The sequence below is a fragment of the Acipenser ruthenus genome, chromosome 38 (assembly GCF_902713425.1).
Source record: "Acipenser ruthenus chromosome 38, fAciRut3.2 maternal haplotype, whole genome shotgun sequence".
Lineage (NCBI taxonomy): Eukaryota > Metazoa > Chordata > Actinopteri > Acipenseriformes > Acipenseridae > Acipenser > Acipenser ruthenus.
The window spans coordinates 4,295,278-4,322,061 of record NC_081226.1 but is presented as its reverse complement, the minus strand read 5'-3'; the positions used below and the strand labels follow the sequence as shown (position 1 = coordinate 4,322,061).

The following is a 26,784-nucleotide window of genomic DNA, read 5'->3' as shown; positions in this document are numbered from 1 at the left end:
TTAGTTGCTTAAACGAGTTCCACTATATTATCAGAAGAATGTACTGTTTAGTACTGATCTGTACATTCTACTTTGTCCTCAGCATTTAAATAATGCTGAAGACAATGAACATAACCACGTGGCGTAAACAATCAAAAGTGAGGGGTTGCAGTCACGTGACCCAAGCAGGCTACATACTGGCAGTATTTTGCAGCCACAGAGCATACTTCTTACATCCAGTCACAGGAATTAGAAAGATATCATGTATGATGTACCAGATACTTGGAATGTGTGGCCCCTACTGTGCACCACCGGTGAGCGAGCACACTTTGACATGATTTGACCAAGTTTCTTTTTTCCTTTTAAGAAAACGTACTTACCGGTACAGCATATTAAGAAAAAATACATTTTCAATAGTTTGTTACAAAATACAGTACTAATATGAATTGTATACAAGTATTTCTATGTTGTTCGTATATAAACGTTTAACATATTTCGTTACTCAATTAAAACAATGCATATGACATACTTGGTATAAAAGTATCATAACTTTTGTTCTATGAAGGGTCAGCTTCAGCGAGTGACAGCTAAACGGTTAAGATGAGCCATGGTGATGTCTGTTCAGTTTTCAAGTTGGCTAAAATTACAAGTAGATGGATGCTGTTTGCAATTATTGTACTTTTAAATATGTTAGAAATAATGTTTCCGGGATTTCATATTTGTTCAATAAAATAACATATGTATCATAATGCATTCTGTTAACGGTAAAGACATATTTTATGTAAGGACTAGGAATCACCAACCTGCTTGACTGTGTTAAACTGTATTACAGTATACTGCAGTTTTGATAGACCAAGGCTGACTGAGAAAAATGTACGGGCAATGAACATCGTTTTATTAAATACAGGTGGTAAACTATGCTTAACAAGCAGGGCCGATCTAGAATACACAGTCACGGCAAGCGGTTTGCACTGCCCGTTAATTAAAACAATAAACACAGAATTACAATTTAAAACTAAAAGGCAGATCTGCTTCTATTGTGCCTGAAAAACACAAGCCAAGTTAGTAGAAACAATTGGGGCAACCTTGGCCCCCATCGGTTTTACAGTTGTGCCTATTTGCTTTGTGCTGGGCAAGGTTGCCCCAATGGTTTCTTGAAACTTGGCTTGTTTTTTTTTGTTTTTTTTTTTTAATTTAGTCGTTGCCAATTATTTTTTATTATTTTCTCCCAATTTGGAATGGCCAATTATTTTTAGGCTCAGCTCACCGCTACCACCCCTGCGCTGACTCGGAAGGGTGAAGACGAACACACGTGGTCCTCCGAAGCGTGTGCCATCAGCCGACCGCTTTTTTCACACGGCAGACTCACCATGCAGCCACCCAAGAGCTACAGCGTCGGAGGACAACGCAGCTCTCGGGCAGCTTACAGGCAAGCCCGCAGGCGCCCGGCCAGACTATAGGGGCTGACCTAACCCTCCCTCCTCCCGGGTGACGCTCGGCCAATTGAGCGCGGCCCCTGGGAGCTCCCGTCCTCGGTCGGCAAAGGAATAGCCTGGACTCGAACTCGCGACTCTAAGTGCTTTTACTGATGCAGACCTGCCAACCTTGACATTTTTTTTTGAGTAGCACTCTTTCACGCGGAAATCTCAGGGGGTCTGGGGGGCTTACCCCCAGAATTGTTTTAGGGTATCAAACAGCTAAATGCTACACTCTGGTGAGTTTTGAGTATGAATTTTTCAGTAAAAAAAATAATGAGATTAGCTACGATTGTTTCAGTTTAAATTGAATTTTGTTTACCTTAGTATAGATTAAGCCTTTTTAATTTATACCAACTGAAAATTATTTCAAGTACAGAAAATATCCATTTTTGTAGTATGTTTATATTTTATTTACTGTCAAAACATAACAAATTGAAATGTATAAGCTTCTAAAACAGAGAAACAAAGCACTTTCAAAAAAGGAAAAAAAAAACTTGTAAATAGTCACTGAGTCAGCACCAAATGTAATAGCTGTCCACAAATGAGTCGTTTGGAACAGAAAGGAATCCAACAGGTCAAACTGCACTTTCAGATCTTGAATGTTTAGCTTCAGAGGTGATGGCTTGGCTTTGCTGAGCAAGATGTCACTAAAGGTTTGTGTGTGACACACTTGCTGCTTCGCTGACATCATGACTTTGTGCGTTACCAGTGATCTTAGCATGTCTGTGCTCAGGCTGGCTCTGTGTTGGGTTTTGTTTTGGTCACCAAGCTGAACACTCTTTCACAGTCAGCATTACTGTGGAACATGACCAAAATGCCGAGCGCGGTAACATTACAGTAATGCCCGATTCTTTTGTTCTGCACAGAAATATAAAGTTTCCTTCTACAGGATTCCTGCTGATCCAGACAGGAGGGTAAAATGGATTTCAGCGATTAAAAGAGAATAAAAAAACGAAAAAGACTGGACCCATTCGTTTGATAGTGAGCACTTCATAAAAAGTTAATATCAGTAAGCATGTATTGGTAGTTCTGATATTACGTTATTATTAGTAGTAGTCGTAGTAATATTAAGTCCCACTTTAACACGCTTACTTGTGTGGCCGTTTTTTTCACAAATATTTAGCTATACAGTTAAACAGGATTACATTTATGCGGGTCTATTATTCCCACTCCTTACATTAAAAAAAAATATTTTACCGTTAACGAAATCCATAATGCTACATTAATGATCTTACTGAACTTCAATATAAAATCACAAACCAGCCGTTTCTGACTTGTTTAAAGCACAATGAAACGGCATTTAATTGTACGCTACTTGCAAAGTAAACAGAAGCCTTACGTAGCTTAACCACATAGCAATGTTAATGCTGCGCTCATTTTTATAAAATCTAATTTTACTGACATCCTGGTATGGTAACAGGCGTTTGTGAAAAACGGGACAACGAGCCAAAAACAGAATATTAAACTTAAATATTGTACTATATTATAATAAATGTTTGTACTTCCTCACTCGCCATTCTGGTAAAATCCTCATTCAGCTGTATTTTCTTTTCATGCCATGTATCTAAACCGAGCACGTTTTATTTTATTTTTTTTAACGCAAGTGGGTTTTTTCCCCAGACAAAAATGAATGCATAACTAGTGCATTAATTAAAAAACAAAGGTACCGTAGCCAGTTTGAAATAAATAATTTCCTCACAAATTACAGTACTTCACATTCCCTCCAGTGTGCCCGAAACTGGCAGTTGAAACACAAGCGAGTCAGCTCAACAAAGCCTGATAGGCTACAGCAGAATGGCAGGGATTACACAAAGAAACTGGGTGATGGGAATTTCTGTCAGTCAACCCACGATAACTTTTTTTTTTTTTTAAAACGGTGATTGGATCGTCAACTAAACTCAAAACCTGATTGGTTAATCTATCTTGCTTCCCTTGCCCTAAAGCCGGCCCTGCCGTTAGATGAAACACTTTAACAACAGGCAACATCATAGACGATGAGCGAAATACGGATTACGTATTATTGCGTATCATCTCTGATAAAAGCGTACCCGCGTGTTACCAACTCAAAACGCGTAGCAGATACGCAAAGGAGGTTAGCAGGTCTGCTGGATGCGCCACTCGGGAGCCCACCGTTGTGTTTTTGATATCTCTACTTTAAATGGCCGGGCACTTGGCGTTTTTTCACATTTCCAATGTGTTTTTGTTTCAAATTCCAGATACTTAACAATCTGCTGTATATTGTACTGGCGGCATGTCTGGTTTGCAGCTGGAAGAAACGGAGACGCACAGGATGCAGTTTAAAGCAGTGAAAACTGTTATTTTTATTGAAGCATTGGAACAGGAGGCAAATGGACGCACTCTTATTAAATGGTTTAGCTAAGCTAGACAGCTCCAGGACACGCAGCTACATGAAAACCACAACACCTCCCAGAGCTGCACGCAGGCAGCTCCTAAATAGTGATCCCCCAGAGCCCTATTGGCTCACACACACAGGGGTACATTTACACACGGTCCAATCGCTCAGACCCTCGGTCCAGGGCAAGCAGCTGGTTGGCGGAACCAAGCACAAATCACAGTGCAGCCAACACAGACTCCATCTGCATACAGCTGCACTGTGCAGGTGACACCCCAGGAAGCACGCCAGCACTGCCTAGACACAAAACATGCTTCGACTCACAGACTCACGCAGGGTGACACACACAAACGACGGGGAAGACAGCGGACCAATGGAGAACAAGGGGCCGTGTCAGAACGAGAACAACCAATGAAGAACACTCCACATGGACCAGGCACCGCCCAAAATAACCAAACTATCCAATCACAGGGGTAAAGAGAACATTACAAAAGTATGAGCGCGACACTCAAACAGCGCTCCCGACACGAAATCCAAGGTTCTGCTACACAAACCAGTCTTTGAACTGTGACAATCTGGAGATCCAGCCTGCGACCAGCTGGAATAGAGATACCATTTTCGGAATATCCCAGACATAACCTGAAGAATTTCTGTTTCAGTGGCATACCTAAACAGTTAGGGCAGCAGTGTGGAGTAGTGGTTAGGGCTCTGGACTCTTGACCGGACAGTTGTGGGTTCAGTCCCGGGGGGGGGACACTACTGCTGTACCCATGAGCAAGGTACTTTACCAATTTCCATTACACGAGCGTAGATGTTAAAACTTTTTAAGATACAGAGCTGTGCTTTCCTGACTTTTCCTAAATATACAGACGTGCTCAAATTTGTTGGTACCCTTACAGCTCATTGAAATAATGCTTCATTCCTCCTGAAAAATGATGAAATTAAAAGCTATTTTATCATGTATACTTGCATGCCTTTGGTATGTCATAGAATAAAGCAAAGAAGCTGTGAAAAGAGATGAATTATTGCTTATTCTACAAAGATATTCTAAAATGGCCTGGACACATTTGTGGGTACCCCTTAGAAATGATAATAAATAATTGGATTATAGTGATATTTCAAACTAATTAGTTTCTTTAATTAGTATCACACATGTCTCCAATCTTGTAATCAGTCATTCAGCCTATTTAAATGGAGAAAAGTAGTCACTGTGCTGTTTGGTATCATTGTGTGCACCACACTGAACATGGACCAGAGAAAGCAAAGGAGAGAGTTGTCTGAGGAGATCAGAAAGAAAATAATAGACAAGCATGGTAAAGGTAAAGGCTACAAGACCATCTCCAAGCAGCTTGATGTTCCTGTGACAACAGTTGCAAATATTATTAAGAAGTTTAAGGTCCATGGAACTGTAGCCAACCTCCCTGGGCGCGGCCGCAAGAGGAAAATCGACCCCAGATTAAACAGAAGGATAGTGGGAATGGTAGAAAAAGAACCAAGGATAACTGCCAAAGAGATACAAGCTGAACTCCAAGGTGAAGGTACGTCAGTTTCTGATCACACCATCCGTCGCCTTTTGAGCGAAAGTGGGCTCCATGGAAGAAGACCTAGGAGGACTCCACTTTTGACAGAAAAACATAAAAAGCCAGACTGGAATTTGCTAAAATGCATGTTGACAAGCCACAAACCTTCTGGGAGAATGTCCTTTGGACAGATGAGTCAAAACTGGAGCTTTTTGGCAAGTCACATCAGCTCTATGTTCACAGACGAAAAAATGAAGCTTTCAAAGAAAACAACACCATACCTACAGTGAAACATGGATGAGGCTTGGTTATGTTTTGGGGCTGCTTTGCTGCGCCTGGCACAAGGTGCCTTGAATCTGTGCAGGGCACAATGAAATCTTAAGACTATCAAGGCATTCTGGAGCGAAACGTACTACCCAGTGTCAGAAAGCTCTGTCTCAGTCGCAGGTCATGGGTCCTCCAACAGGATAATGACCCAAAACACACAGCTAAAAGCACCCAAGAATGGATAAGAACAAAACATTGGACTATTCTGAAGTGGCCTTCTATGAGTCCTGATCTGAATCCTATCGAACATCTATGGAAAGAGCTGAAACTTGCAGTCTGGAGAAGGCACCCATCAAACCTGAGACAGCTGGAGCAGTTTGCTCAGGAAGAGTTGGCCAAACTACCTGTTAACAGGTGCAGAAGTCTCATTGAGAGCTACAGAAAATGTTTGATTGCAGTTATTGCCTTTAAAGGTTGTGCAACAAAATATTAGGTTAGCGGTCCCATCATTTTTGTCCATGCCATTTTCATTTGTTTTATTATTTACAATATTATATTGAATAAAAAATCAAAAGCAAAGTCTGATTTCTATTAAATATGGAATAAACAATGGTGGATGCCAATTACTTTTGTCAGTTTCAAGTTATTTCAGAGAAAATTGTGCATTCTTTGTTTTTTGTGGAGGGGTACCAACAAATTCTGAGCACATCTGTATGTACTAAAAAGTAAAGAAAAAGAGAAAAAAATAAAGTTCAGATCAAGAGCTGTCAAATTCCTTTCACTTTAGGAACTTTGTGCAAATAAGAATGTTCTTTATCTGCTGTGTGTCTGACCCCCGTCTGTCTGATAAGCAAACCTGCTTTCTTGTTTTTAAAGTTCTGTAACATCAAGACTTTACAAATCATTGCATTAGTTCATTCTGGCACCCCCGATTTCCATTACACGAGAGTAGATGTTAAAACTTCATGCTGATTTGAACTCGGCTCTCACCAAGATAAGCACCAACTAAGACGTAGTTTTACAGTAAACTAATGTGATCCATATGTGTCTCCATCCATTTACGTTTCCTTCCATATGATGATGTAGATATCCCTCTGTCTGGTGTTAATGGCTGAAGTGTAAAGCTGGCTCCAGGGATCAGCTTATTTTGCCTCCCCAGCGCATCAGCATGACAACCGTCTGGATTGAGCTAAGTAGGGTACATTTCTGGGGTCTTCAAGTGGGCACCTTCCATCCTCAGTGTTTCGTCGACTAGCCCACGACACCTCAAGAAGGCTCGACGGTGATTCTGGTGTCCCAGCATCATCCCCCTCCGTCCCCCACTCAACTCAGCCCAGCTTACTTACCTGTACATCAGCATTTCTTTCTTTCTACTGTGCTTGAGATCCCCAGCCAGAATCTTTCCGTCTCAACCACAGCCAGTTGCTGCTCCTCTCTGCAGCTTCAGATAAGTTCTTCACTTTGCGACGCAACTCTTGGCCACTGAATCCGACGTCTCTGAGAAACCGGGTTGTAGAGTGTGCCACAAATCCTCGACAACCCACTTCCACTGGGTAAACCCGAACTCTCCATCCTCGCTGTTCCGCTTCAGTGGCTAGTTGAGCATACCGCAGTCTCTTCCTCTCATACGCCTCATCTACAGCATCCTCCCATGGCACTGTTAACTCTACCAGGTGAACAAGGCGTGCTGATCCAGACCACAAGACAATATCTGGTCGAAGGTTAGTGGTGGCAATCTCAGGTGGAAAAATAAGCCGTTGACCAACATCTGCCAGCATTTTCCAGTCTCTAGCAGCTTCCAGTTGTCCTGGGCAAGGACTGGTTTTAACACCTTTTTTGGTGGTTGCTCTCCTGGGCGGAGGAATGTTGTCTTTTGTGTGTAATGTTTTGTTGGAACAGGTGGCAACTTATTGGTCATGTTATGCTTGTCTTCCAATGCTAAGGCCAAACATTGCAGCACCTGGTCATGGCGCCAAGTAAACCGTCCTTGGCTAAGAGCCACCTTACATCCTGTCAAAATATGCCTTAATGTTGCAGGTGATGAACACAAAGGACATGAGGGATCCTCTCCTACCCAGAGGTTTAGGTTCTGTGGTGATGGGAGAACATCATATGTTGACCTGATGAGGAAACTGATCCTGCTCCGTTCCATTGACCATAGTCTTGCGTTGTTCCACACTCTCCCATCTCATCCATTCTCCCTGCTTGGCCTGGGAAATGGCCTTTATACACCTCATCCTCTCCTCCTGCTTTTGCACCTCGTTGATTACCAGCTTCCTCCATTGAGCTGGGGCTGCCTTGTGCCATGTAGGAGGAGCGGAACTGAGACCAAGACCCCCTCTTCCATGCTGAACTTGCCCCATGATATCACCAATTCGAAGGGCAGCCTTTGCATCTTCCACAGAACTTCTTTGCCGCCCACTTTCTTCCAGTTTTCAACACAGGTGCTGCCTCCCTTATGCATTTGTTGCGTGACTCTACTAATGTCATTTCCAGTCTGACCTTGGCGCACTTAAACTCCTCGGTTAGAGTGGATGCTGGTAGCTGCAGTATTCCTTTACCATAAAGTCCCACTCTGCTGAGGCAGCGTGGAACTCCCAACCATTTCCTGATGTATGAACTGATTAAAGCTTCCAACTTCTCTACTGTTGTCAATGAAACCTAATACACAGTCAGTGGCCACAGCAACCTCGGCAGTAGACCAAACTGAGAGCACCCAACTGTATAAATTAATAATTGTATGTATAAAATATAATGTGTAAAAAATAATGTAATTGTATGTAAAAAATAATGTGATATCTTGTAACAATTGTAAGTCGCCATGGATAAGGGCGTCTGGTAAGAAATACATAATAATAATAATGACTCTTGTTCTTTGCAAAGACATTTCTTTCGTACACTGAAGTGGAGACGAAACACGAGGAAGGCAGACCCCGGAACCTGGACCTGTCCTTGCCAGCAGGAGAGCCTACGAGTGCCTGTATTGTTGAAGACAGAGATCAGTGGGAAGAGGCATCGAACGTCCGTTAGGTATTCAATGAGTAGTGTTTTAATCCTCTTATGAACCTGAGAGTAAGCAGACCTTAAAGTAAAATTAACATTTTGTTTTAGGTAGAATGTAAGAAAAGTATTATTGCTTTCAATTCATGCTTTGAAGTTAATGAACACTATAGAAACAGTTTGTATGTGATTTATACGAATTAATTTGGGTTTTACAAGGCAATTATCATTCTGCGTTTCAGGCTAGAATCCAAATTATTTAGCTGTCTTGATAATGGAACATTCTCGATAGGTTGTCTGGACGCAAATAGCGTCTTTATCTCGCAAAAGTGAGAATTGCCTTCTGAACCAAAACTATATATATATGAGACTGATTTAAAAATGCTTTGATTATCAAATATTAACGAAAGTAAATATTTGTGTTACTAACAATACACCTGTTAAGACTAATCTTCATCTTAAATAGCTGTCAGGAATGCAGTTGTAACCTTAAGGGAATCTCTCGTAGATTGCGTTGGATCGCTGATCAACCAGCGGGAGTGGGGTGTCGTTGTTTATGTTTCCTTTTTCTGTATTATTTTAGTGTAGTTGTTGCACCTTTAATTTTTCCTTTATTTAGTTTTATTTCTAATAAAACTGTTGCTTTAAATTCACTAGAAACGTTGTTCGGTCTGATTATTTCGATAAAGTTGGGTTCTACATGACTTGAATTCAAAACAAGGTATTTTATTATTACAATTTAAACTAGTCCAAATACAAATATACCTTGCACACTACAAATGTATATAGAAAGTGACCGATTGATAGAGAGAAGTCAAGGAAACCAGAGGTTGAGACTAAAACTTTATTGAAATGATTCATCAAAAATACATTCAGAAATACAGACTATGAACAAGAAATGCCTAATTTCTTTATCCAGGGTTTTATCTATTAATATCCATTCAAAGTAACCAGAACAAGTTTTTTAAAGTGTTTAGAAGGAATTGTGCTGTTTGAATGTTTTTCATTATAAACACAATATTGTATAACTCTCTTTTATAGATCATTCTTTATCAGTTTCCTGTCATGTAACATTGGTTTAATAAACAGCAGTGGATCTAAACACTGCTGTCCTTTCACTCTACATGCTGGTGTTTCTTTTTAAATACAGGCTGATTATAAATCCCACAGGGGGCGCCACCACTCTTAAACTATGCTGCAGGATTGCTTCCATTGCGATAGACAACTCCAGTCCTGGAGGGCCATTCATCCAGGTAGTGATTAAGGACATGGTTGGAACAAAGACCTGGACTGGAAGGGCCAATTATTATTATTATTATTTGTTTATTTAGCAGATGCCTTTATCCAAGGCGACTTACAGAGACTAGGGTGTATGAACTATACATCAGCTGCAGAGTCACTTACAATTACGTCTCACGCGAAAGACAGAGCACAAGGAGGTTAAGTGACTTGCTCAGGGTCACACAATGAGTCAGTGGCTGAGGTGGGATTTGAACCGGGGACCTTCTGGTTACAAGCCCCAAGGTCAATGTTACTGACTCCTACACTAGGGCAACTAGTCTCGCTTACTCAGACTCCCTTACAGCTCCTGATCAAGCGCTGTCGATGACATTTCACTTTAGGATCATCATCATGATCATGTCTTTATCTGCTGTGTATCTGACCCCTGTCTGTCTGATAAGCAAGCTTGTTTCTTGTTTTTTACAAATTATTGCAGTGTTTTCTGGTGCCCCCTATAGGGTTTCATTATAACCCTGCAAGTTGCCCATTCATAATCAATACGTTTCCTGCTATGGAATGGGGAAAGTGGCTTACTTAGATTGTGATCACGCTGGATATATTTTTCAAAGTTGGAAACAAACGGTTGTAGTCACTTTAATATAAATATATATTGTAATTATTATCAAATTAAAACACACTTATCATAACCTAAATATAAAAAATGTTGCACCTGTAGATAATGTAAAATGAATATAAAACTAAAACACACCTGAAATACACCTAATTTAAATGATAGCTCAACTGAAGCCACTGATATATAAAACACACACTTAAATCTTTAAACCACATTTGCACAAGTAACTAATGTAATATATATTGAAATTATTATAATATGAAAATACACAGAAAATTGAAATAACTAAATACACATGATTTTAATGTAGTTACTAATATAAAATTAAACACACTCCGATTAACCCTTACTACCACTCTCAATCTATTTTCCCTTATACTATCCAACAATGGAAATAAAATATTAAGAAATCAAATCACTTTTTTAACAAAATTTAAGAAGTTTGGCATGTTTATAATAGAGACCAATGGCAAAATGCCCCGAACCCCGCTGCCGGCAATGGTATCTCACGGCTCGGAGGACGTCTCCTCCTCTTCCTCATCCTTGTGGAAAATCTCTCCGTCTTGTTTTCTCCAGCGCATCTTAACGCCTTCCATCGGAAAATTCTTGGAGAGGTACTCCCGAATCTGAAACAGCAACCACAAAAAAGACATCAAAGAACGCAGCATCAGTGTATCTACCTATATATCTATCGATCTATCTACTGTAACCAAAGCAGAGTCAAACGATTCGGGCAATGCCTTCAACGGTCTTATGAAAATGAGAAAATGAGCATTTCTTTAGTGTTTTATATGGTGATCAGAAATGCTTATTTTGCTTGGTTATCATTGAACTACAGATAAACCCTGATTACTGTCACCAGTTCTGCTCAGTCCTTTTCTTGATGGGAATTTTGGATCAACACAGCTGCATTGTTGAGGGACGAGTGTTGCTGATTAGTTGCACACAACTCTCATACAGCTCTACACACACCATGAGAGAGCGGAGTGGAGGAGGGGTCTAAGTGTTCAGGATCACAAAATAAAGAAAACTTTCAAGAGTAATTCATAAGAAAGCCATATTCCTGCAATGGGTTGTTATTCAAACTGATTCCAGTCCATACCTTTAGAGGCCGGTGTAGAAGGCAGGGGTGTTCGGATTTGTAAGAGAAATAAAATAAGTTATAATATATCAAATAATTGAGGACTTTATAACAAAGCCAGATTCCTGCTGTGGTTATGAATCACACTGAACTGACTCCAGTCCATACCTTTAGAGGCTGGTGTAGAAGACAGGTCAGAGGGGTTTGGATCTGTAATGAAATCAATAAAATAAAATAAAATAAAATAAAATAAAATAAATGATAAAAAAGTAACATAAATTAATGAAATCAATAAGAAAAATGAAAAGAAAAGTGTGCAGAAGGTGGGTGTGAAGGGTTTGGATTTGTAAGAGAAATAAAATAATAATAATAAATACAATAATTGAGTACTTTATAACAAAGCCATATTGCTGCTGTGGGTTATAAATCACACTGAACTGATTCCAGTCCATACCTTTAGAGGCCGGTGTAGAAGGCAGGTCAGAGGGGTTTGGATCTGTAATGAAATCAATAAAATAAAATAATGAATAAATAAGTAAAATAAAGTAAATAAATAAGTATTAAAAAAAAATGTGCTGAAGGTGAGTGTGAAGGGTTTGGATCTGTAAGAGAAATTAAATAATAATAAATAAAATAATTAATAAAATAATTGAGTACTTTATAACAAACACATTGCAGCTGTGGTTTATAAAGAGGCTTGCTACGATTCAATATTTATTTTCTTGGCCAAATTGACAATTAATATCGACGTTCATTTTAGAAAGAATTTACCGTTTTTATTTTTCAATTCAAGCAGAGAATGGGTGAAATCGACATTTATGCTTTAAAAAAAAAAAGATTTTTTATGTCATTGAAAAACGTCTCATTTAGCGAATCCCCTTTACCATATCATGTTCAACATGCAACAAAACCATGATTATCAACAATTAAAAAAATCTCTCAAATAAACCATAGAAAACGCAACATATAAAAAAGTGTATTACACAGACTTTTAGGCAAGGCAGACGGGCCCGCTTCTTCCTGCCACGGAGACTTCAGCCGTCGGCCAGGGTATTGTGCACAATATTCATTAAGTGTTTTTCTCTTGCACTCCATTTTCAAATCAAACTAGTAACTGTCATGGTATACCTAAAGCAAAAGCTTACCTACACCGTAACCCACTAATTTCAAAGTAGGCGCTTTGAATGACAGGCGCTGTAGCTGGCAAGTTAAAGTGCACAGTTGGTGCAGGTCTTGATGATTGACAGTCATTTAAAGAAATGAGAGCATTCTAGCACTGCTTCAGTCAACGAGATCTGTCAGAATAGGGTGAAACTACAGTACTAACGGACCACTGAGATGACTGACAGCGACCTCCAGCCATTCAGAGCGGAACGGGACAGGACAGAGAGCAAATATAAAGACTACATAAACTAAGAGGATTTCTTAATGATTATCTTTTGTAAGAAAATAAAAAAATAGTGAGTGATTTTACCAACGTTTATTGTATATAAATTTATTTCAGTCAAATCCGAAATACATCAAAAATTAGTAAGCTAGTTATAAATCACACTGAACTGATTCCACTCCATACCTCTAGCAACTGGTGTTGAAGGAGAAGATAGAAAAAAAAAAAACTTTCTACCAAACTGTGAGTATGCTGCTGCCCCACCAGGGCAATGCTGACAACACAATGCAGCACTTCAGTCTGAATGAGAAACTCACCACTAAATGAAACAGTTAAAACAAACTGCACTCTACAAACTTGTGACAGAGACAAAATGATTCTTGGTGATACATCTCCCTCCCGACCTGTGAGGGCGCTGTGTAAAGGGAACAGAGTGCCCTGGACTGGATGGCCCGACAATTCATTCCCAGGGTTAGGTGGAAGTCAGCCATCTAGAAAGGGGGCGGAGCTACGGTACACCAAGTCATCAACCTGGAAGGGAAGCGATGTGGCAACTGCAGATTGGAGGAGAAACGGTTGCAATTTCTAACCAAGGGGATCTACATAAGGGGATGTAGCGAGGTGATCTGTTCCTTTGTATGGTTAAATGCTGAACTGGAAGGAGACACGTATTGTTATCGTGAGTGTTTTGTTTGTTTTGTCTTGTCTAAAACCTACTTGTTTGTTGTTATTAGACGGCTAACACGATCCGGAGCTGTCACTACAGGCCAGCACTAAACCCAGACAACGCCACGAGCACTACAGTACTCACTTTGGACTTGTGACTGTGTTTGTGTTTATTGTGTGTGGTTAAATACCATGTTTATTGTTTCGGGACTGAACCCCGTGGATTTAACTGAGCAATACACATCGATCGTTGTGTATTGTCAGTTCTCATTAGTCTTCATTATTGACACCAGACTTTGGATTATAAATAAACCACCATTTCACCAGTTCTTTGTTGTTTGTCCTTGTCTTGAGCACTGCATCACCTCTACACCTGCGCACTGCAAACCACTTTGCCACAAAACTGCACTTACCTTGAGAGATCAGAGTGGAGGGGAGGCTTGAGGGTTCTGCTTCTGTAAAAAGAAAAAGAAAAAAGAAAGTTTCTGACAAAGCCAGATTCCTGCTGTGTGTTATGAATCACACTGAATTATTACACTTCTTACCTTGAAATACTGCAGTGGTGGGGGGGCTTGTTGGTTCTTGATCTAAAAAAAAAACCCCACAAAAACAACAAGATTTAGTATTTCCTGTTTCAAGTGTATTGTTCAAATGAGTTTTAACACTAGAATGCACCGGCATAGATTTAGCTAGGGACGGTAGGGACATGTCTCTACCAATGTCAAGGGACCGTTGAATTGTCCCTACCAATAATTTTGATAAATCTGAAACGTCTTTTGTCAAGTCATTTTATCCGCTTCACAAAGGGCTAACTCTCTCAAGATCCCCTCGTTGCTCCTCCCTCGCGGTGAACGTTTGAATAATAACGTGCTAGTAATAATAACAGTGACGTGCCCAACGATACTCCTGATTTTGACCTTTGAGTGCAGCGAGTTATTAAAGAGAGAAAAATAGATACCGGTAGCTTTAAAAAGAATGGCACCCTGGGATTTGTAGGTGTTTGGTGGGGTTTTGGGGTGCAATCAGCAGACATGAAAACTACAAATTCCATAATGCATCACTGTAACACAGTCTCAGTGCGCGGCTGACGTCAGGGACCAAGCAGAGTCTGTGTTGTTTTCATTGAGGCGCGAAAGTACACAAGGACTCGGGAGTGAAAGGTAATTATCCGGGTTTAAAATAAAAAAAAAACATCTAGTCACTCTCAAACCGTGTATATTGTGCCACAATTTTCACATTTACTTAAAAAAATAAGAATAAATATAATCAGTTTAATTCGATATTTAGTTTGTGTTTGTTGGTTAATGCGTTGTCACATTATTTCTATCCTTCACCTTCCTTTATAACTAACTTACTCCTTGCTTGATATTTTTTGTATCGTGTGTGTAAAAAGCGAACACGAACATATATTTGATTGAATGGACAGTGTGACTATCCAGGAGGCTCAATAAACGCACTATATTATATAGCCAGGAATAAAAAATATATATATAAAAAGTTAAATTAAAAAGGGGGGGGCAGATGTAAAAATAAATTTCAGTGGGGCGTGAGTAAAAAAAGGTTGAGAGCCGCTGGCTTAGGCTGGACTCTGGAAAGACGCTCAAGTTGCCACTTGCCGGTCAGTCTGATTTCACTATGTAACACAATTTTTGTTCCTGGGTAGTAAGTGTTATTTCCTAATTGCTTATGCCTCAAAAGTATAGAAAATAGCTATTATTCCCCACAAACTTTGCTTTTGTGACCAGGACAGTGATATTTTGAAATTTACCTATTTCCAATGAGAAAACGGGCAAATTTGTGTCTTTTCGTTCACATAAAGTCAGAAAAAAACAACACATGAATCCAAATTAACATGTATTTATACTAAAGTAATACAAAAATGACTACAAAAGATTTAGAAGTGAGTAGTTTTTCAAGATTTACGATTATACTGTAAATCACTTTCACGAATCAGCCCCCAAATGTAGTCTCCAATCATGTTCTCGTTATACTGTCCTTGGTAGCGGCGTTCAAAGTCCAGTATATCCTGGTGGAAGCGCTCGCCTTGCTCCTCCGAGTACGCTCCCATGTTCTCCTTGAATTTACCAAGATAAGCATCAAGGATATGGACTTTGAGGGACATCCTACAGCCCATTCATTGCACTCCAGGATCTTCTTTATCTGTGGTCCGACGAAGACACCGGCTTTGACCTTTGCCTCAGACAGCTTAGGGAAGAAGTCTTGAAGGTACTTGAAGTCTGCCAACTCCTTATCTAGAGCTCTGACAAATTGTTTCATAGGGCCCAATTTGATGTGCAGTGGTGGCATCAGCACCTTCCGGGGGTCCACCAGTGGCTCCCACTTGACGTTGTTCCTCCCCACAGAGAACTCGGTCCGCTGTAGCCAGTCCCGCCTGTGGTAGTGCGCCTTGGTGTCCCTGCTGTCCCAACGGCAAAGATAGCAGGGAAACTTGGTAAAACCGCCTTGGAGACCCATCAGGAATGCCACCATTTTGAAGTCTCCTATGACCTCCCAGCCGTACTCATCATACTTCAAGGCGTCAAGCAAGGTCTTGATGCTGTTGTAATCCTCTTTGAGGTGCACCAAGTGAGCCAGGGGAAGAGACGGGTACTTGTTACCATTATGGAGCAGCACGGCTTTGAGGCTCCTGGATGAGCTGTCAATGAAGAGGCGCCACTCATTCTGGTTACAGGCGATTCCGATTGCCTCGAACAGACTGGTCACATTGTGGCAGAAGCAGAGCCCATCTTGACGGGTGAAGAAGCTGGAAAAAGGTTGGTGACGCTTCCTCTGATCTGCGACTTGCACACTTTCATCCAGCAAGTTCCACTGCTTGAGCCTAGACGTCAAAAGCTCGGCATTGGACTTGGTGAGACCAAGATCTCTAATCAAGTCATTGAGGTCTTTTTGGTTGGGGTAGTATGGGTTTCTCTCCTCAGCTCCACCTCTGAAATTGTCATCTGGATCTACAACGTCTTCCTCGCTCTCTGACTTGCTGCTCTCTTCTAAAGACGGTTGCTCTCTCTCCGGAGGAGTGGGTACGGGGAGTTCATGGCAGTGTGGCACCGGGGCGATGGATAAAGGAAGGTCCGATTACGTGATAGCAGGTGCATTCTTGCCAGTCCGACGTTTGGAAGGGTCCACCATGCAGAAGTAGCAGTTGCTTGAGTGGTCAGTGGGTTCCCACCAAATTCTTGGGATAGCGAACTTCATGGCTCTCTTTTCCCCTCTGTACCATCCTACAAAAATACATTTATTTCACCCATGACTAATGTGTAAGAGATTCTCGCAACATTTTTCATATATGATACATTTTTTCAATAACATTGAAAATTGTAAAACATTTTAAAATTAAAAACTTTTACAATTTTAAAAATTTAAACAAATTTTATAACATAAAATTCCGAGCAACAATTGTCCATCTTGCCTTCCAGAGTTTTTTTGCAGTGCTCGCAGGTGAAATGAGGTGCCCAGGGTTTGTCTTGATCCCCGACAGGCATGCCGAAATATGCCTTGTAGGCCTCACACATCTTAGCAGATGCTTCCACTGAGTACTTTTTCGTTCTTGTCTTGATAAATTGGCCGCAGACATAGCAAAATGCGTCTGCCGGGTGCTTGCAGCCTCTTGATGCCATCTCAGAAAAATGCAGATATGTATCCACTTAGGCAGCTGGAACTAAACTGAACTGGTGGGCTTAAGGCCCCTGTATTTATACTACTATATTTATATTACTGGAAAGTTCTAGAAAGTTCTAGAAGTTACTCCAAGTTTACTCAGCACTGAATCTATCTGGAATGTTCTGGAAAATAGGTAAATTTCAAAATATCACTGTCCTGATCACAAAAGCAAAGTTTGTGGGGAATAATAGCCATTTTCTATACTTTTGAGGCATAAGCAATTAGGAAATAACACTTACTACCCAGGAACCAAAAAAAAAAAAAAAAAAAAATTGTTACACGGTGTTATGAGTGTGAGCCACTGACTGAATGAAACAAAGCCAGGTGCCTGGGCTTAAGGTATTGTCAGGTCGTCAGCAACATAGTTTAAGTGAATAAACCTACCTACCTACCTAATGGGCAGGTAAGTAGGTTTATTATGTTAGTGACCCATTGCTAGCTGCTAACCCCACGTCCTTGGTGGCTAGCTAGCTAGCTTCAGGGTTCGTACGTTAGTCTGGAAGTCTGGAAAAATGCCAAACTGATTTCCGGGGCTTTTAAAATGCTTGAAGAACCATGTCTCCGTTATGAAAGTCTTGAAAAAGTTTGGAACTTTACTAGTATCACGGGAGAATGAAAATAATTCCGCATTTATTTTTATTTTTTATTATTAATAATAATTTATTTTGAAAGACGGTCAGCAGCGACAACTGTCTAAGCAATTTGATAGTAGTAGCAACGCTATTGCTTGCGACCAAATCGCGCGAGGATTGCCCCGTGTATCACCGCTGACAACGTCATCACAACTCAAGCAATCCTATCCAGTCAGCACACTGGTATATGTCACATGACCCTGTCTGCTCCAGTGAAACGAAGGGCAAAAGAATTACAAGCTACTGTACTCTGTTCACCCAGATTCACATTTTGTTATTTTGTTATTTTGTCGTTACCTTTATTAAATCATTAACGTTATTTCCCAAACCAGGGGAAAAAATACGAATACAAAACATGTTATTGTCATCACTGACTCGGATTTAAAAAAAAAAAAAAAAGTTTTCTGTAGCCCCTATGGTGTGTATAAACGTAGCATGTTAACGTCGCTTTTTTCATTTATTTAATGTGATTAATAAAATGTACCGGTAATTGTATTTTAAATGTATGGTGCTTGCTTGTAACTTACAGTCCTAAGTGCAGCAACAGTCTCCAAACCGTCAGCCGAGTGTAGATATACTATTTACATCCTCGCTATATGGCCTTCATTATACGATTAAATACTGATTTAAAAAAAATAATAATAAATAAAAAAAATTATAAACTGTTGCTGATGTTGGTTGTACAGCTCTATGCAACCGCCACGGCAAAGTAACATTGATGTGTGTGTGTGTGTGTGTGTGTGTGTGTGTGTGTGTGTGTGTGTGTGTGTGTGTGTGTGTGTGTGTGTGTGTGTGTGTGTGTGTGTGTGTGTGTGTGTGTGTGTGTGTGTTTTGTTAATAAGGAAACACAAAACTGAAGCTTTGTTAATGCGTTTTTTTTTTGGGGGGTGGGTTGTACTCAGGGGTGTAGTGGAGCCGGAGCGGGGCGGAGCGGCGCTCCGGCACTTTTTCAATCCATGTTTTTCAATTGCAAATGTTCACATTTATAAATACATATATTTAAAATATTTTCGTGTTCGAATTTTGTCTAAACACTTGTAGTAAGCATTGCCTGCGGCTCTGTGCCAGCTGTGCGAATTTGCGACAGACAGACAGCTAGCTATACGTTTAATAAAGACAAGCTGTCGGCTAAAACATCAAGTAATCTGAAAAACGATGTCACCACAATAAGCAGCACAGTTGCTGCTTTTGATTGGTCCATTATTATGCCATTAAAATATGCTGTCATTCCAGTTTTTTTTTTTTAGCAAATCAATTTTGAAAGTGATGTTGCTGACAACCAATCAGAGAAGGAGGCGGTTCGTTCCTTGGCCGTAACTGAGGTGATGATATTAGTAACGGTATTAATAATAATAAAAAACAACTCGCAAATCAAAAATGTCTGGTCTCGGAGGTAGTAAACGAACTCGTCAAGAGACTTTGATACAATATTTTGGCAATAGTAGTAAAAAACAGAAGATCGTTTGTTGTACGGCAGAAGCAGAACCTACAGTGGAACCAGAACCTACAGCAGTTGAAGAAAAAAGCGCGGAGAAACAGCCATGGCCAAACATCTGGAGTTCTGAGGTATGGGAAGAAAAGAAACAACTTTACACTTTCCTTGACTGTGCGGATGGTAATCTGGGCTGTCGTGTTTGTAGACGTGTTTCTGCGCTGTCAGTTTTGAAAAGTCAGGGTGTTTCTCTGTCTTCTGAGTGGAAAAATTACAGTGTTGGGTACAATGGAAAAACTCGAGAGCAACAGCTACGATCTTTGAGAAAAAAGATAGCTGAACACAAGAAATCCAGCGCTCATAACAAGGCCACTGCATTGTTACAGCAGAACACAGAGGACATTATTGGGAAATGTGTTGACAGTGCAAAAAGGCGAGATCACGAAACTACCTGTAAAATATTTTCTACTGCTTACTACCTTGCAAAACAAAATCGACCCTATTCTGATCATCAGGCCTTACTGGAACTGCAAGAAATAAATGGTGTTAATGTGGGAACTGGTCTTCATTCCAGATACAGCGCCACTCAAATTATCAACCACGTTTCTGATGAAATGGTCAAAAAGGCCTGTGAGAGAATAATACACATCGATGGAAAAATTGCTGTGTTAATTGATGAATCAACAGCTCTGAATGGTTCCCCAGCACTTATTGTGCATCTCAAATGCGAGACAGACAAGACACGTGACCCTCACTTCATGTTTTTGGAGTTAGTTGAACTTTTTGATCAGTCAGCTGAGTCCATAGTGTTAGCGCTTACTAAGTGTCTTCAAAAACACGGGTTTGACCATGCATACTTACAGAAGAATCTTGTTGCATTTGCAAGTGACGGTGCAAGTGTAATGCTTGGGAAAAAATCTGGTGTGGCAAAACGAATTTCAGACATGTACCCCAACATTGTTGTCTGGCACTGTCTAAATCACAGACTCGAACTTGCAGTTGCCGATAGTGTTTCTGAGACTACTGGCATGAACCATTTTCATTCTTTCATGGACAAGCTATACTCAGTCTACAGTAGATCAGCACTAAATCAGCAAGAACTCCGAAATTGTGCGAAGGAACTGGATGCTGTCTTGAGGAAAATTGGTCGTGTACTGGATGTGAGATGGGTTTCCAGTTCGTTCAGGACTGTCTCCGCTGTGTGGGAAAGTTTTGAAGTTCTGTCGACTCATTTTAAAGCTGCCGTAAGCTCTAAGCGGACTTCTGCTGAAAGAGCGACATACAGCGGTCTACTGAAAAGGCTGTGCTCGCCAGAATTTCTCATTGACCTCGGAGTTATGTACGATGCCTTATACGAACTTTCACTGCTGTCAGAGATTCTCCAGAAACGGACTACTACATTGGTTTATGCAGATAAAATGGCACGTAGAACAGTAAGGATTTTTGAATCCATGAATGAGAATGTAGGTACAAAGACTCTTGAAGCGCAGATAGCTGCCATGGAAGGAACATTTAAATCTACAGTGCTGACGTCGAATCCCAAACATGTAAAAATAAATCATAAACAATTCCTTACCAAACTCGCCAATCATATGAAAGAACGACTTTTTACAACCACTGCATCAAATGAGAAGGTATGTTCATAAACCTTGTACAGATTTTTTTAATTTTAATAGCTAGCCTAATTGTTTGCAATTAACGAGCAGAGGGGGGCGTTAATTTCAGTTTCATGTGTAGTATAAAACTGCAACTGAGAAGTATATACAAATAAATTATAAACATCTGCACTCCTGTCAGTCTCATCGCAGGTGCATAGACTAATGTAAATATAAGAATAGAAAAACACTCCCGCACAGTATATGTATTCTGCAAAATCTCACTTTTATTATTTACTTTATTTAATCCTACTCAAAACTACAAAACGCATATATATATATATATATATATATATATATATATATATATATATATATATATATATATATATATATATATATATATATATATATATATATATATATACACAGTTAAGGTTTCGAAAATACATTTTAGAAATGCTACCATTAATTTCAAATAGCTTATTCTTTCAGGCTTCTTCCGAGGTGAATTGCCAAAAATATGAAAGTCTTCTTTCTGAGCTCTTGGTCCTGGATCCACACCACTGGCCTGCAGAACTACCCCAGGGTTATGGCGAAAATGAAGTTGAAAGATTGTGTCGGCGCTTTCAGCTAAATGAACGTATTATCAAAAATGCATTTCGAGATTTTAAGGAGAACAACGGAAGAATTCCAGATGATTTAGCTCCACTTATTAACTGCACACGTGTGATCCCGTGCAGTACTGCTGAATGTGAAAGGGGATTCAGCCAAATGAACTTAATTATAACTGATCAGCGTTCCAAAATTTTAATCAAACATGCTTCAGCCTTAATGTTTATCAAGCTTCATGGACCCCCTTTGAGACAGTGGAATCCAAGCCCTTATGTGACCACTTGGTTGCGACACAATCATCGATCCGCAGATGGCAGCCGTACACGGGTGGCAGCTCCAATTTCCAGCGACTCCCCTGACGCTCTGTGGCAGTTCCTATAGTTGACTAAAAACAACCTGTGATTGGTAAGTGCAACTTTTAATTTTCTATAGAGAGGGGAGATTTTACAGAAATTTGTTAAGTAAAATATGTGTTATATTATTATTAAAAAAACCCCGATTAAATCGCGTTAAATGGAAAGTGGGCGTAACTGTTAATACCTCGTTAACTATTTAATTGATTCTCATTGGGACCGCTCCGCTACTTTTTTTTTTTACCACTACACCACTGGTTGTACTGTGTTCTTCAACGAATAGGATATAGCCAGAATACTGGATGCAGCATGCCACAAATAGGTACTGTACGTGTAATTCTACTTATTCACAATCTCATTGCTGTTATTATTATTATTATTATTATTATTATTATTATTATTATTATTATTATATAAGTGGTAGTAGTGACACATACTGTAATAATAAAGAAAATCAAAGAATAAAAACAGTACTAATATTATTAATAATCTAGCTAATGCCTTTATCCAAGGTGACTTCCTTAACTTACTCCAGCAGTTTATATTGTTCGTTTTGTATTGTCCTTTTACTATAGTGAACAAAAGGTTTTGAACCCAAACAAGGTTGTCTGGTTTTAGTATACTATTGGTACCATTATACTATCCTATTTTGGCACAAGTATACTTGCAGTATACAACTTTTTATATTCTCTTTGTAAATTATTTATTTATTTATTTATTTCTTAGCAGATGCCCTTATCCAGGGCGACTTACAATTGTTACAAGATATCACATTATACATTATTTCACATTATACAGATATCACATTATTTATACAGTTGGGTTTTTACTGGAGCAATCTAGGTAAAGTACCTTGCTCAAGGGTACAACAGCAGTGTCCCCCACTGGGGATTGAACCCACAACCCTCCGGTCAAGAGTCCAGAGAACATTGTTCTCAAATATTGGGCATTTCTTAGATTGTATCTTACTTCTCTTTTGCATTCCTGCATTGTTTCTTGCTAGATATGCACCTCCAGATTCTGACAAATACTTTTAGAAAACCAGGAGCAACTTCTGCTCTGAATCAAAAAACTATAATGCTCTGCAGCTGCCCATCTATGTGGATAACTGTCAAAAAACTAGTAGAAACTAACTAAAACACAAGTTTGGGAAAAACAAATGGAAGTCTGGAAAAAGTACGGAATTTTGATGTTGAAAAAGTGTATGAACCTTGTAGCTTGTTTCACAGATAAATCATTGTGAGAGAGAGCGAGAGAGAGAGAGAGAGAGAGAGAGAGAGAGAGAGGAGAGAGAGAGAGAGAGAGAGAGAGAGAGAGAGAGAGACCTTGAGACCCGCAGCGATGCACATATAATACAGTATAAATCTGAAATAAATACATAATTCAGTAACTTAACTAATTAAAATATACTATTGGCACGTTTACTGCATACAATGTGCTGCTAGGGATTGCTGCGATTTTAAAGGATGAAATGGATAGTGTAGTTCCCCCACCAGTATGGAAACACAGACGGTGCCAAAGGTACACCCAACAGGTGTATCGTCAAAGGGCCACCTCTTTGGACCTTACAGAAGAGCAAGTGGTACGAAGATATCGAATGGATAAAGCTACTATATTGTATTTATGTGATGAACTTAAAAAGGGTTTAGAGTCTAGCACCCTGAGGGGTCATGGATTGCCAGTATCACTCACAGCCTTGTCATTCTTTAGAGTCTAGCACCCTGAGGGGGCATGCATTGCCAGTATCTCTCACAGCCTTGGCATTCTTTAGAGTCTAGCACCCTGAGAGGTCATGTATTGCCAGTATCACTCACAGCCTTGGCATTCTTTAGAATCTAGCACCCTGAGGGGTCATGTATTGCCAGTATCACTCACAGCCTTGGCATTCTTTAGAATCTAGCACCCTGAGGGGTCATGCATTGCCAGTATCTCTCTCAGCCTTGGCATTCTTTGCCACTGGTCGTTTATATGATATTCTGTACACTCATGAAACTATAATTTTCATTAATGCAGAACATACATTTACAAAATGACATTAAAATGAGTTATGTAACTTATTTTTTTTCTCTCTGTCCTGATGTACTTGCTTTATAATTATGTCCCATTAAATGTATCTTCTCGTATTTCGCCATAGCTCCTGAAACACCAGTCGTTTTGTTTTTCTCTGCCTTTACTACCTTTCAATCCCACCTGTTTCATTGATTGAAATCCTGCATCATTAACATATATGTTTCTCATTTAAATACTGAATCGTTTTCTCGCCGACTATTCCACGTGTCGGAAAACATCAGAAAAGTTTTTAATTGTTTGGCGGAACAAAGTTCAGGATAAGTCGAGTTAAAATAGACAGAGCCAGTGAGTTTCAGAGCCACTGGGACAATCAAGAGCTTTACTGCTCATTGACTCATTTAATGAACATTGAAAATGCAAATACTTTTGCAGACAACATTAATATTTTGAATATACAGAGTCACATTTTTAAGATGCGCTTCCTTTATTTGCATAAAGACCTAGCAACGAACCTCTTACCCAGTCTCAGGTGATGCAGTATTGAAAGCATCTGATTTGTTTGAAGGGTGAGCTAAGAGATTTGAATTTTTCCTTGGCAAGTCTGAGCAGGGTAAGCAGAAGGGCAATGCAAAGTAGGACGGTTCACCTGCTTTTAAACTAAAGCCTTTGTGCTTTTGATTAAACATAAATGTATATCTGTGTTTTTTTTATATAATACCTGCTCAAATAACCACTTGGTCTTAAATTCATTTCCTATAGATAACGTCTATCTATGAGAGAATAATATATAATCATGAATATCAAACTGCATTAAAAAAAAACCATTATAAAGTTAAGCTTTGAGAATAAGATGGACGGTATAGGCATTAAGATAAATACTGGGCTCTTGGATACAATCTGCAGTATAATACTAACCACCTCCACAACAATAATTAAGTAATACATCTTAATAAGAACATTAATAATAAAGGCAAAAACCACATTTTTAGAATATAATTGAAAAAGCAACACACCACAATTGTAATAATATAAATGATACATTTTTAAAACTAAATTAAGGATATATGTAATCAATTTATTACAGAATATATCGTATGTATTTATAGCAATGCTAAAACAATACATTGGAAGAATTAAATGAAATAGATTTTTAGATTAAATGTTTTTTATATTTTTTAACTTGGGTTTATGAGGAACCTGTCTTCTCTAAATCTGTAGTTAAAACTGCACCTTTAAATACAGCTCTGGCCAAAAGTTTTGCCTCACCCTATAGAATTAACTAATTTTGTTTCATAAAGTCGAATGAAACCTGCTGAATAATTTTCCGTTAACATATTGAATTATGAAAGGGGTCCACTACCTCGTGGCAACAATGGTCCTCGGTGTCCTAATACCAGCTCAAAGGCCACTGTTCAAGGATCTCAATGTAACCCAAATGTGACCCAATGCACCAGCACACACACACAGTATATAGTTATGTTATAAAACAACATTTATAACACAAATCTTTGTACAAAAATAAAATAAAAAGGTCTAATTGCTTGACTTACTAATCACCACAGCCTGCTGTAATTAGAACTGTTTGACCTGCTATTCCACAATCACCTGGCCGGGAAGCCTGTGCACTGGACCTGTCCGTCCAACTGTCTTCACCAATAACCCTACAGTGTGGGGATAACTTACCCTGTATACAATTCATAAATAACCCTTTAATAAATATCATAATAAATAAATCACAACCCTAATAGCCCTTAAAACCCCACAGGGCTCTGTCTTGACTGGGCACCGTGATGCCCCACTCCCACCACGGCAGGTGCTCAATTACTTTATGGTGATGATACCTACAAAACCGTGCCCGGACTATTAGCACCCACATTACACAAGCAAATCTTACTAATAGTAGTGATACTGTGGCAACCGTATAACAACATCCATGCAAAGTACAAATAAATAATAATGGCAGGGCTAATTCAATCACCATAATAATGTGGCAGACACTGGGTTATAACAAGGATACAATCCTAGCTAAGCAATTAGTAACAACCCCCACCACTGAAATTAGCAGAGGCAATAACTATCAGCAAACAACAACTATTATCACAGGCAATAACTATTAACAAAGGCAATGATAATTAGCAAAGGCATTACTTATTAGCAGAGGCAGTACAGAACAACCCCACTAATCACAGTTCTGTTCATTAAACACCCGCTAATGCAAAGTCTTGAAATCTTGCTGTAAATCCACCACGTAATAGCCAGGCTGGTCCTTCACTGGCTGGGCTCCCCCTTGGCTGCACTGCTGGTGCTGATGAACAAAAGACGGAGACACAGGCCTTACTTTTTGGCTTTTCTGCAACGCGATGGCAAATCTGACAACTGCTTTTCAAACCCTAGCCCTAGTCGGAGCCCATTTGTACAATTTGCCAATTTACTTGTTTACTACGAGTGCTTAACTTAAAGGCCCCGACCCGGTGTCAGGGTGCGGCGCTAGTAGTTCTCCTTCCTGCTCTAGCTCAAGCCGTCTCTCGGACCCACGTCTCCCCTCTGGCTTCTGAGCGGCGCTGTCAACGAGGAACTGGAAAGCAGAGCAGAAGCCGTGCAAGCACAGGAATTAGGATTATTGGGGAGGACGCGCTCTTCCCACACTAATACAAGCAACTTCAATTCAGACCAAGAACAGTACAGATCACTGGACTGCTATAATACTTCATCACACTGGCTCAACACAATTTGCCCCTTTATCTAATCTCCATTTGTGACCCCTGGTCCTTGTTTCTTTTTTCAGGTCAAAGAAGTCCCCTAGGTTGACATTGTCTATACCTTTTAGGATTTTGAATGTTTGAATCAGATCGCCGCATAGTCTTCTTTGTTCAAGACTGAATA

At 39.7% G+C, this 26,784-nt stretch overlaps 1 protein-coding gene across 1 annotated transcript; it reads left to right on the top strand.

Moving 5' to 3' along the window:
* The first annotated feature begins 18,803 nt into the window (after positions 1–18,803).
* LOC131707013 (E3 SUMO-protein ligase KIAA1586-like) lies at positions 18,804–22,123 on the top strand. The gene is made up of 2 exons (XM_059009022.1): positions 18,804–20,962; positions 21,419–22,123. The coding sequence occupies exons 1-2, from the start codon at positions 19,274–19,276 to the stop codon at positions 21,917–21,919; spliced, it is 2,190 nt and encodes a 729-aa protein (XP_058865005.1). The 5' UTR covers positions 18,804–19,273; the 3' UTR covers positions 21,920–22,123.
* The last annotated feature ends 4,661 nt before the right edge of the window (positions 22,124–26,784 follow it).